Source organism: Pagrus pagrus, assembly GCF_965226575.1.
Source record: "Pagrus pagrus genome assembly, chromosome: 16".
Taxonomy (NCBI): Eukaryota; Metazoa; Chordata; class Actinopteri; order Spariformes; family Sparidae; genus Pagrus; species Pagrus pagrus.
Window position 1 is genome coordinate 14211430 of NC_140200.1, and position 12725 is coordinate 14224154.

Sequence of the window (12725 nt, forward strand, 5' to 3'; positions counted from 1 at the left end):
ACTGAGCAGACCGTTCATCACGTCCAGTGTTCAGTGGGAGACCAGGGAGGCTGCTGAGCGCAGGGTTGCCAGGTTTGAGGGAAAGCTGCATTCTTGTTTGAGTATCAACAAGGACGAATGGACCATGAATATTTCTAATTTTTGAAATTTTTCGCTGGTAGAAATGGACTTCTGTTATACTTTTCAAGCTATTATCGGTAATATTTGCCAGGGCCGTCTGGCAATTTGTTTTTTGACTGTGCCTTCCACAGTAAATGTTTCCCTAATGCACTTTTAATAAAGACATTTAACACTGAATTGCATTTATGATCATCTTGTGACTTTTTCCATCTCAGTCTCAGATAATTTGCAGTTCCCATTAACTACAGTGTGTACACAGCAGACCAACATTTACCAGCACATCCTGAAAATAATACTATAACTGGCTGCAGTTCTGTGTGTCAACGAAATCTGATGTCTCCTACTACACTACAACAATTACATTGAGATTAAAAGGTCAATTATGACCTCAGAAACTGACAAAACAACTTGAACCAACATGGACAATAAATGTCCTGTGAAAGATCCTGATTATCTAATTTTATTTTATTTTTTTAAAGTATATTCTTTACATTTTCTACTTATTTATTATTACTGTTTTGATTGATGCTCTCTAGCCCCTTTGCTGCTGTAATAATGCAAATTTCCCCTGTTGTGGGACTAATAGAGGATTATCTGGTCTCAGATTTTGACAAGAGGGTTACTCTCAAGACAAAGTTACATCATAATGCAGGATCTGCCTTATTGTTCTTGCAAATTTCCTCACCGACCTACATTTAATCTTAGAAAATATCACACGTTCATGGTATCACAGTTTACTGTATTACACAATCATCATCCTTATTATTATTATTATTATTATTATAACTGTAAATATCCCTGTCTGTTCATCATACCCTATAACCCCACCCTATCTCCCAGTCGCATCACTGCTGCAGAAGGGGGGATCGGACGAACTGTATCTGGCAACCGCACTCGGCTGTCACGTGACCGAGCTCGCAGCGCAGTGTGCATCTGGAAGTTGTCGCCATCATATCTGGCTAAATGTTAACCTAGCTCTCTCACGTCAGTCCGCCGCTGTGTCCGAGGATATAAAGTCCCTGACATCATTCACCTCTTGTTTGTTCCTGCTGTCGAGCTCCTCTGAGCTGCTGTGATGCTGCTAATCAGTAAACGCGTCCAGGACTGTTGAAATATTGTGTCGCTCACTCACATTAGCTAGCGGCGGCTAGTTTTTGTCAGCGCAGCCCACATTAGCAGAGTCTTGAGAAGCAGCAAGGGGCGGTGGGCTGCTACGACTGTCACTAGCTAGCAGCGGAGCAGCTAGTTGGCTAGCTGGCAGTTAAAACACCGAGCGACAGTTAACGTGACTGTGAATAAAGACACGCCTGTGAACCATAGCACAAGCTAGCCGGTAGTTTTCCGCTGCTGTCGCCGGTTCTTAAGTTAGTAACGGACTGTAGCCAAGGAGCTAGCGGCGTCACAGAGCTAGCTGGTGAAGCGAGAAGATTTATAGCTAATAAAGCTAGCTAAACAAACTGGGATTGGTCTGCGACGGAGGGAGGCTGTTAAACTGGAGCTGGCATCGTCACATTTCCTGTCTCTAACACGTATGTCCAACCATATATGCTACTTCTGCTCATGTGTAATACGATTTATTGTGGCCTTACTTGTTAGGTGCTAAATCAGCTAACTTCTTTTGCAAAGTCTCTATGCTGCAGCTATGTTAGCAAGCGACATCTATCAAGTTCATACCATTCAAGCTAGCTTTTAGATATGACGCAATTGCATTTTTTTTTGTGTGCGTGTGTTTTACTTCAAGCCAGTGTTATTGACAATGATGCTGACATTGTGTCTGTGTCTCACAGCAGGCTGTTGGGCCTGACAACTAGGAATATGTCTGAGGGAGAGAGCAAACAGGCCCCTGACACTGTCCAGGATGGAAAGTCTGAGTCCACAGGTCAAGGAGTGTCATCTGTGTCTCCTCCTGTGTCCATGGTGACCCAGCCTCCAGCTACTGCTGCCACAGAGGATGAGGAGGAGGAGAGCGAGGATGAGTCAGAGATACTGGAGGAGAGTCCGTGTGGACGCTGGCAGAAACGCAGAGAAGAGGTATGGGATGCGTCAGCAGAGGAGGGGAGTTTACCTTTACCTAATGTAAACAATGCCTGATCCATTGTTTTGGGTTCTGCCTGCAGGTAAATCAGCGAAATGTCCCTGGGATCGATAATGCTTACTTGGCCATGGACACTGAGGAAGGAGTGGAGGTGGTGTGGAACGAGGTCATGTTCTCAGAGAGGAAGAACTTCAAACTACAGGAGGTGGGTGCTGCTCGTTGTGTCTCGAGCAGTTATGAATGAAACACATTGTTCAGCAAGAGGACAACGTTTGTACTTGCATGGAATAAAATGCCCTGATGAGGTTGTAAAGATTTAGTGTTTTGTGTTGAGTGATTTTACTAACAATGTAGAAGCTCTAAGCTCCTTAGGCGATTTGTTGCAAAGTACACACTGTACCTGAGTAGTTGCAGAGACTGTTTTCAGAAATTTGGAGGGGTAAGCCGGCCAGGAGATCTGGTATTTAAAGCTCTCATGTGCTTACACCTTTTGGCATTTAGCCTGATGTTTTTGCATCATTCTGAAGTTATTTCTGTTTTGTCTGTCACTTGTTCACATAAAAGTACAGTAAAGGTTATGTTTAGGTGATAGGTAGCTACTGAGTGGTGTTGCAGCGGTATGAGATTTTCAGTTTATATATATTTTTAAGCATGCATATCTGGTAGATTTTAATGGCATAGATAAGCAAATGCACACAGTATAATGACCGTCAATTGTCACAACATGGTATACCTTTAAAGCAGTATATCGCTGCAACCCTGCTCCTGAGTGACCTTTGGCAAGGCTTGTTGCCCACAGCTCCTATAGTGTGAGCTGGCCAGAGATTAGATAGTTCAGGACGGTTTTAAATGTGCTTAAAGTAACTTTTACCTGGTCAGCAAACAGTCTCAATATAAGTTAGGACTCCGTGATGAGGGCTTGATGCCGAAGCGCGTCAGAGACCATGGCCATGCCTTGAAATTTTAATAGTTTAAAAGAAAGTGCCTTGAAGTTTTCTTGTGATTTTTCTGCCTCAATTCAAGTCTGATACCTACATGAGCAAACAATACCATCAGCAAGAAGACTGGCTTTTTCTTTAAAGTTATTGTAGTTATTTTTAATCTATACTGGGTCAAATTCTGACTTCTTAAAATGTATTTTTTATGGCGAGCGCTGAGGTTGAATCCAGGAGTGAACATGTCTATAGAAGGTATAGAGGGGTAGTGGAGTGATCAGACTTAATTTTTGTATTGTTCAGTTTTTCTTCTCTCCAGCGTCTCTGTGTACAACATGCTTGGATGTGTGCACTTTTATAAACTATTCAAATGATTTGAGGAGTTTCACAGCATGAAGAAACGAGCTGTTCTGCAGTCTAATGTAATGTCTACGGCACTAAAACAAAGCTTACTTTGTTCCTCTTTGTCCTCAGGAGCTGTCTCCTAGCTGCTTTAATATGCACAGAAATGAAAGAAAATCAGGTTTTCTCACACTGTTGAAGCTTTAAATATTTTAATGGACCCACATTCAGAGCTGTGGGATTTACAAGAGAGTCTGTTGGACCTGCTGGTTAAGAGATGACCGGACCTTTAAGAATTATTAAGGTGTTTAAGACATGATGAACTCACGCAGGCTGAATTGTTCACTTTTGTTGAACTTTTTTTGCAATTAAAAAGTAAATCCAACTTGAATTAGACAACAAAGAGAAATGTTCTACACTCTGAGTACTGTTGAAAATGTGTGACGATTATGTATTAATGATGAATCTCTTTTATTGTTTCCGCAGGAAAAAGTCAAAGCAGTTTTTGACAATTTGATCCAGCTGGAGCATTTGAACATTGTGAAGTTCCACAAGTACTGGGCTGATGTCAAAGAGAACAGAGCGAGGGTAGGAGATCATCGTCTTTTTATCAAATCATCAGAATCAATGCCTTTGTTGTCATTGTAAGCTCAGAAAAATCATAGGATATAGAAGAAATCATATAAAGAGTGCTGAGGCGTAAGGTTCTTATGGGGATCTGTTTGCATTTCTTTTCTGTCTGCAGGTCATTTTCATCACAGAGTACATGTCATCAGGAAGTCTCAAACAGTTTTTGAAAAAGACAAAGAAGAACCACAAGACCATGAATGAGAAGGTGCGACAGCTCTGCTGTAACTGATCAAAATGTAAAGAAAACACAGTTTATATTTTAAGTTTTGTTGTTGCTAACCTCTCTTTGGTCTGACAGGCCTGGAAGCGCTGGTGCATACAAATCCTGTCTGCTCTCAGGTCAGTATAACAAAAATGTTAAGTGTTGAAGAATAAATTGTGGTGTGGGCAAATATATATACTGCAACTTCAAAAGATCAGCTATGTTACGGAGGTCTGTGTCTTGAAAGTGGCTTTTTAAATGTTATAATTCACCAACTAACAAGAAAGTGGAATGTTATTTCGTTGTCTTTACCTTTTGTTGACTTCTCTCCAGCTACCTGCACTCCTGTGAACCTCCCATCATCCATGGCAACCTGACATGTGACACCATCTTCATCCAGCACAATGGCCTCATCAAGATTGGCTCAGGTACACCCCTTTCAAACCCCCCCAACACCCACTAACATCTGGCCTTTTTTTTTTATTTTGAATGGCTGCAATCGGCGTTCACTCCCACGTCAAGTAACTCTGCAGTTGTCACGGGTGTTTATCACAGATTTTTGCCCCTATGAAATGTGATGAAGTTAAGGATGCTGGCTTGTTTTTTTGTCCATCTGTCTCTCTTCTGTCTCTTGGACGTTGTTCAGTCTGCTGAGTTTGAAAGAGAGACTGAAGAATAAGATATTAAAAAAAGTACAGCGTGATCGGTACTGTGTATATACGACTCTCAGCAGAGAGTCATCAGCTCTGAAAAACATTAAGCCTTTAAAAAATCTGATGAGGTTTATGATCTGCTACTTTCTACTCATTTCAAGTGGGAGAGTTGGTTCAGAAAATGAGATCAGGACAGTCCCTCTTTAGCCTAACTTATAGGTCTTATGTTAATGTTTTATTTATGATTGAGGCTTTTCCCTCACTATTTCAGTTGCTCCAGACACCATCAATAACCATGTGAAAACCTGTCGGGAAGAGCAGAAGAGCCTTCACTTCTTTGCTCCAGAATACGGAGGTAAGATCCTCTCATTTGTCTCAGATGCCGTTGTGTTGTGCTGTAGTGCTGATGTGATATTGATCGGCTTATTTCTCTTTCAGCTGTTGCCAGTGTCACCACAGCCGTGGATATCTATTCCTTTGGAATGTGCGCCTTAGAGGTGAGGGGAGACCTTGTTCTGCTCTGAGCTGTTATTCGCATACTGACGAGAGTAATCACTCTTTTGTTTGTGGGAAATATGCAGGTTTGGTCGTGGACTTGTGGTCCACATTCCTGACAGAAAAGTCACTCCAGCTTTATACATGTTTTGTGTTGTTTTTTGCTTTAAACGTTGGTGCTGGATTGTTTATCACATCAGTGATTTCAGAAATAGAAATCAGGATGTTGGTTATACAGTTTCTCATCGTTCAGTCTTCTGTGTAAAGGTCATGATTAGGTCTGCATTAGTCTTAATGTTTCAATTATTTATTTTCTTTTAAGATTTAATGTTTAAAAACTATTCCATGTAAATTGTGAGCACATTTAACTGGAGTCACATTCCTTGTCTGTGTACACATACCGGGCCAGTAAAGCTGATTCTGATTCTGATTCTGATTCTTTGTCCATCACTTCCTCAGATGGCTGTGTTGGAAATCCAGAGTAATGGAGATTCGTCTTATGTGTCCCAAGAAGCCATAAACAGTGCCATTCAGTCCCTCGAGGACCCATTGCAACGGGTGAGCAAGGAAGAGGCAACATTTAAAGCTTGAATGTCTGTTTGGAAGAGAAATCAATTAGCTTACTTTTTTCTTTCTTTCCCCTTTGTTTGTTATTTTTTCAGGAATTTATCCAGAAGTGTCTGGAGGTGGACCCCAGTAAGCGACCCACAGCGAAGGAGCTGTTGTTTCACCAGGCCTTGTTTGAGGTGCCCTTACTCAAGCTGCTGGCTGCACACTGCATCGTCGGCCACCAGCGTAAGTGTAAATAAATACTCACGCTTGCCAGTATCAATACAAGCGGTCAGTATCTTCACTTTAAAGGTGTAACAGTAAATATTAGAGGTGTGAAATATTCCTTGTGTCTAAGATGTGGTGACATTGATCATTGTGGTGACAGAGCATAATCAGGAGTTTGTAGACTATGTTGATTGTTGATTTTCAGGTCTTGACTGGACAGTAAAGTACAGACAGTAAAGCTCTAATGGTAACTTGCAATGTTGCTCTATTGCATTGAATTGAGCATTAGACCAACTGGGCATATGTTCAGAGATACCGCAGAGGAAGGCAGATATCAGCAGCGAGTGGTATTTTTAAAGCTGGCCACATTTCAGATTATATGAACTTGCTAAGAAGCACCAACTGGTCGAGACAAAAGCTGTGTGTAACATCAGCTTCACATTTCACACTAACCATGTGAGCCGGTTTCATCTGAGGCTAAAGTCTGTGACTGTAAGAATACAGTGATCACAGCTAATCAGCCATGAATTCAGGAAGGGATGTCAACTTTACCTTGTGATGCCAGTGAAGATTCTCACCTCTATAAAATAACAATGTAATGTGTCTATGTTGTCACGTTTATGCACGATGGGCATGCATTCGCCATCCAAGATTAGTTACGAGCTAAACCCAACCTGTGATGGCAAGACAGTAAGCAGAGGTGAAATGAGAGGTTACAAACGTGGCTCCAAACTAGAACTATCGATAAAGAAAAGTGCTTAGCAGGAGGAGAATATTTCAAGTAGCCTTGTTGAAACTGAAGTTGATGACAGTGAACAAGAGAGTAGGCCTACACTACTGTATTATAACGTCGGTCATCATGGTGATACTTAATCTGCTTTAATAAAAAGGTGAAATTGGCCATTTTTCATTTGCCAAAGACTGATGAACAAAACAAACATGTCCCAAAGCGACACAGTCACAATAAAACATGGTTGAGTACTCTGATCTCATTGCTGTCTTTTCTGTTTACTTGTAGATATGATTCCAGAAAATGCTTTAGAAGAGATGACGAAGAACATGGACCCTAATTTGGTGATTGTTGAGGTCAAGAATGGAGTTCAGATGAAGTAAGTGTATCACAAAACTACACAACACTGATGTAAATGGATACTTGGATGAAAAACCTCTTGAAGGAAGGAAGTCTGTAACATGTATTTTTCTGGAGTTTAAGTTCCTCATAGTATTCTGATTTTATTTCTGCTCCAGGATGTTACATTACAGCTTTCTTTTAAACAAAGACACAGTCTTGTCCTGAGTATTTAGCACAACTAACAGTCTTCCTTTTGTTTCAGACTCTCTCAGTTTCCTGCCCTTGAGCTGGACAAGTTCCTGGAAGATGTAAGGTAAGAAAACAAGTATGCTTCAGCTGGAAGCAAGCAAATATTCTTTTAATTTGTCTGTAGTTGAAATATTCTAGTTTTAAGTAACACAACGATTGCTCACCATCTAATGAAATTGAAGCCAAAAATAGAAACTTGTTGTTCTGTAAAATGAGAAGTAGGTCACGGTATGTACATAATAATCATGCGTGGTCAGCAAAAACCTTCATTTTTAAAATTATCCTCCAGTATCCAGGGCACAACTGCACAGCGGGAAATCATCTGAAGTTGTTCTGAGGTTGTGCCTTTTTTTCTTTTCCTTTGATGATCCAGGAACGGGATCTATCCTCTGACTGCGTTTGGGATGCCATGTCCACAACAACCTCAGCAGGAGACAGTGAAGTCGCCCATAGTGCCCCCCTCAGTGAAAACCCCGACTCCTGAACCTGCAGAGCTGGAGACCAGGAAGGTAAGAACTGACATGTAGGAGATCTGTGTCTAATAATGTTTACAAATAAGCCACCACTATATCAATTATCCAAGACGTGGTAGGGAACAGCTGGAGAATATAAAGGAGCTGAGGATATTTCAAATATTGAAAGTACATTTTTAGGTTCCCATTGTTTGCTTGAAAACAAGTTGTATTGTCGTCTACCTGCAGAATAAAACATTCTGTATGCAGGTTGTGTTTTAGGTGATAAATTATTTGCAAATTACTTTATTCGCATGTGTCATTCAGTCTTTCCTGATCTTAGTCTGCATGTTGATGTGTCCTTCTGGTGCTTCTCAGGTCCTTCAGATGCAGTGTAATATTGAGCCTGTTGACGAGGGCACCAAGCATCATGTAAGTAATGTTTCTTCCTCTTCAGTATTGCCATGTCATGTGTCAAAGTGCTTTATGTGAACTTGCAAAGTCGGTTCCTTTTTTTTAAATCTCTTCTCCAAATGTACTGTTATAGGAAGGCTAAAAGTAAATGTGTTGCTGGTCTGATCCTTCTTGTATCACTTTTGTTTTATGGGCTTTTATTATGTACTCTGTGTGTACTGTTTTTATCTTGTTCTTTTAAGCACTTTGTAACTATGTTTTGAAAAACGCTGCACAAATACAGCTTATTTTTATAATGTGCTGCTAGACTTATGAAATGACTTGTTTTATTCTGCTTTCAGCTGACCCTGCTGTTGAAACTTGAGGACAAGTTGAACAGGCACTTAAGCTGTGATTTATTACCAAGTATGTATCTTTGTTTTATTTGAAGATACCGGAATGGTTGTTGAAATTTATTTTTTATTATATTCAGTTTACTGCTCAGGGACTGTGCATGGTAATGAACTTAAGATGGGGATAGTGATAGCTGTCACTCAAACAGAGGCTCTTCTGGGGTATTGAGGAGCTGCAGGAGTTTGTTCATGGTCTAACTGTAACCTGTACTGTACTGTACAGCTTCTCTGCTAAACTTCTCCTCTGCTTGATTATTCCATATTAGCAGCAGCTTAAATGTAGTTACTTTGAGCACAAAATAAGTTATTTGTCAAAAAATATGTGGTGACTAGTACGGCTCATCATACATTGTCAGGAAAGGACTCATCTGTTTTGTAGAACAGTCTTCCTCTGCAGCTGTTTTAGATGATTTTTGTTACGACTTTTACGATGAACACAAACTTCCTCCTTCTGTGTGTTGAAAGTATCCTATTTAGGGCTGAATGACATGCAAAAAAAATGACAAATAATTGCAATGTCGATTTGAGTCATGGTGTTAATACCACATCACCCCTTAGCTTATGGATTTAATTTATGTGCATGCTGGTTGAACATCCAGATCACACAATGTGGGAAGCTGTTCTCACAATCAGCAACACTAATGGTACTTGAGTAACAACTAATTACTTTACAAGCACATTATTTGGTAGTTATTACTGAAATGATGCAATTGCTGCAAGTATTCTGACTGCCTTTGTATTTTTGTTCAGATGAGAGCGTGCAGGAGCTGGCTGTGGAGCTCGTTCAGCTGGGATTCATCAGTGAGGTACGTGGAGTTCATCATCACGATCCTGCTGACCTGAACACTTTTCCACCGGCACTTTTGGTAGCGGCGAATCAAACCAAGCCGCGGCGGTTTGCATTTCCATTACGCATGCCGACCCCCTTCTCTCCCCCAAACGGGCCTGTATTGCAAGACTCAACTCATGTCTGTGCAGTCTGTGCTGAGAGAGAAGCGTTTCTATTGTAGTTTATCTGCAGTTTTCCTGTTCGTACTTTCAGATATCTGCTGTATTTTACTGTTTGTGTACTCATCGTGTCTGCTTTCAGCTGCTTCAGGGGTTGTGTCAAGTGACTGCTGGTGAAAACCCAGCATTTCCTGATTTTGCTGCTTCATAATAGGAGCTTCGAAATAACAGAGTAATGGAGGCCTTTTATTTTAAAGAATCAATAGTAAATGAAACGTGTTTGCCACCAAGACCTTCGTTAGTGAGGCTTTTTTTCTTTTTGATAGTGCTGCGGTAGGAAAAGGGTTTACAGCCGCTCCTTCGACCACTACACAAGTGAAGCATGTCTTCATTTTAAGACACACCTTCAAGCAGGTAGCCCTGTTGTAATGGAAATGCTCTTCGCTGCCGTGCTGGGCTGATGTGCTGAGTCAAACCAAGTAGAGCCAAACCAGCAGATGTAATGGAAAAATACCATTAGCTTGAGGATAAAACAGCCCCAAAGAAAATGTTTAATCTTGCTTTCTCTCCATTTCAGGGCGATCAGCCACGACTTGCATCTGTTCTTGAAGAGGCCTTCTCAAAGTTCTACAGCCGTAACGGTTCTCTCAATCCGGTGACTGTTTCCTCGTAGCAGGGGACTCGCTCGGCCTTCTCTCAGCACCTCCTCTTCCTCTACGACAGGACTAGCTTTTTTGCTCCATCTCTAAGTTGCAGGAAAGCTTTGCGAGGACAGAGGAGGAAGCCTTGGTCTGGTTGCAGATCCTGCAGCCTGTTCTTGTATCTTCTGGTGGGAAAAGCTGCCACTAAGTGGTCGTCGCTTTCAATCTTTTTTTTTTGTTTGTTCTCCCACCCAATACAGCCATCTGCTTCTCTTTTAAAAGAGGAAATCCTAGTCGCAACTTAAAGGAAAATACAAATGTTTTCACTTTTTGGCTTATTTAAAGGTAAGCCACATAAAACTGGATAACAGCAGTATTTTCCTTAAGTCAGTATTAAAACTGTATTTTAAATATTTTTACTTAAAACTGTTAAATAGTCGTCTGTATGAAAAAAATCTTTGTCCCGCATACTGAAGTGTATGTATTATGGTGTTGTAAGGTTAAGTCTGGTTCTTTATATTCTCTCGAGCAGCAAGTGAGGCATCTTCCTACCTTGTATCAGTTTTTCGAAGACTCTTGAACGCATCAAGCAACCGGTGCGACGTCACTTTTACTTCAAAATTCTGTAATTGTACAACGTAGTCATGAAACATGCAGCTGCAACACAATCTAAAGAGCTGCAGCTAAAATATTAAAAAGCAAACTATTTATTTGTGTATCTTCTCTTGAGTGTGTACTGTGATTCACTTGCAGCACTAAGGTTGGTGGTTGTTTGAATGTATGCTTTTAGTTGCTCTTTCTTTACATCATCTTTACATTATTTTTTAGGGAAAAAAGGGGGGGGTGCCGTATCTTAACTGTGGTCCAATTACTACTGTAGCTTCTGTTGTACAAGTAGCCCATTGCAGCACTTATTGATTAGGGCGCGGTCAATGAAAAGTTGTCTTTAGGGGCATTTTATACTGGAGAGGTTGTTTGAGTTTAACGTTGAAGCAAATGATCTGACGAGTGTTGTCAACAGGTTTGGTGAATGCATGTATGCTTTTCTCTGTCTAAATGGAAACTGATGCATGCGTTGCGCTTACTTCTGGAGTTTGTTGAAGATGATGGTGAAAGATTCAAGTTTTGGCAGCTGAGACGTCTCAACATTACAATTTTGTGGCGACTGAACAATTTCTTAATGGCTAAGGTCTTGTAAAACCTGCACTCCCACCTAGATATTCAGTCATTGGCTCAGACCACCCTTCTATGTTAACTGTTTGGGGATCTCTCTGCTAGTTTGCACTGCTGTACACTTTTATATCCTGTTTGAAATATCCTGTGGCCTCTGGCTCCTTCACAACAACAGGAGGGACTTAGATGATTTGGAAATGGCGTCATTAAAAATGTAGTCTTGTCTGATCTATGCTGTGACTACCTTCTGACAGGGTCTGTAGATACTGCGAGATACAAGTGGGACTGCCTGGCATGCTTATAACCATATTGTACACTGTATGCTGGACACTGTGCTCTGTTTCTGCAACGCATTTACCCTCTTTTTTCACTTCCTGAAATAAAAATTTACACTATCAGCACTTCAGGCCTTTGGTGTGTCATATTGTGTTTATCACGCATTCATGACTGCCGTATGAGGTGTTTTTTTTCAACAATACACAAAACCTTTCAATAAGTTTTAGACTGAAATATTTACTTTCATGTTTGAGGAAAGAATGATTTATGCTTTACTACAGTCATTCCCAACCTTGGGGGGTGTTAGGACCTTCTAAAACAGACCTACTCGTGGTCTGAATGGTTAATTATGTCGGGAGGTAAATATGACGAGTTGTAGGACAGTCATATTGTTACAAGTCATGACAGTTTGCTCAGACAGGATGGGAGAAAGTGTGATGGCATACAGTGCAAGTAAAAAGATGCAAATGACAGTGATTAGCATTAGCATGTATGCCCAGAGCCGTGGGAATTAAGGTGAAGACATGATGAAAATTAGGGGTTGGACAAAATCTAAATTCAGCAGTATCACATCACTTTGTTGATGAAGGTTCTCAGTCATCCAGGTCCTGGTTGCCTACGATAAAGCATATGATATATAATCACATCACTTTCTCTTGCGATATGTATATCGATACACTGGCTCCAAATAACAATATTAAAGTAAAAATGTTTTAACTTGAGAAAAAGAAAACGAGAGAGTAAAAAGGAGTTCCACAGGCTGTGTACTTGGTCCATTTGACTGTCCCTAATCGATTTCACATGTATGCAGACGATACTTACATATTTGTGTCTGTTAGAACAATTTCCTCAGTAAATACTTGGTTCCTTGCTTACAGTTTGCAAACAGCATGGTTTGAAAGCTTAAAAATAAATGCCT

General features: G+C 40.7%; 1 protein-coding gene across 2 annotated transcripts; it reads left to right on the forward strand.

Moving 5' to 3' along the window:
* The first annotated feature begins 1029 nt into the window (after positions 1–1029).
* On the forward strand, positions 1030–11931 carry nrbp1 (nuclear receptor binding protein 1). 2 transcript variants are annotated; one of them, XM_084378504.1, is made up of 18 exons: positions 1030–1649; positions 1908–2151; positions 2238–2360; positions 3919–4020; positions 4178–4267; positions 4361–4401; positions 4598–4692; positions 5189–5272; positions 5356–5414; positions 5872–5970; positions 6075–6207; positions 7208–7298; positions 7524–7574; positions 7884–8019; positions 8341–8394; positions 8718–8781; positions 9519–9574; positions 10294–11931. In XM_084378504.1, the coding sequence occupies exons 2-18, from the start codon at positions 1936–1938 to the stop codon at positions 10387–10389; spliced, it is 1590 nt and encodes a 529-aa protein (XP_084234630.1). In that variant the 5' UTR covers positions 1030–1649; positions 1908–1935; the 3' UTR covers positions 10390–11931. The 2 variants fall into 2 exon arrangements, with proteins under 2 accessions (XP_084234630.1, XP_084234631.1); XM_084378505.1 differs by having other exon boundaries at positions 1911–2151.
* The last annotated feature ends 794 nt before the right edge of the window (positions 11932–12725 follow it).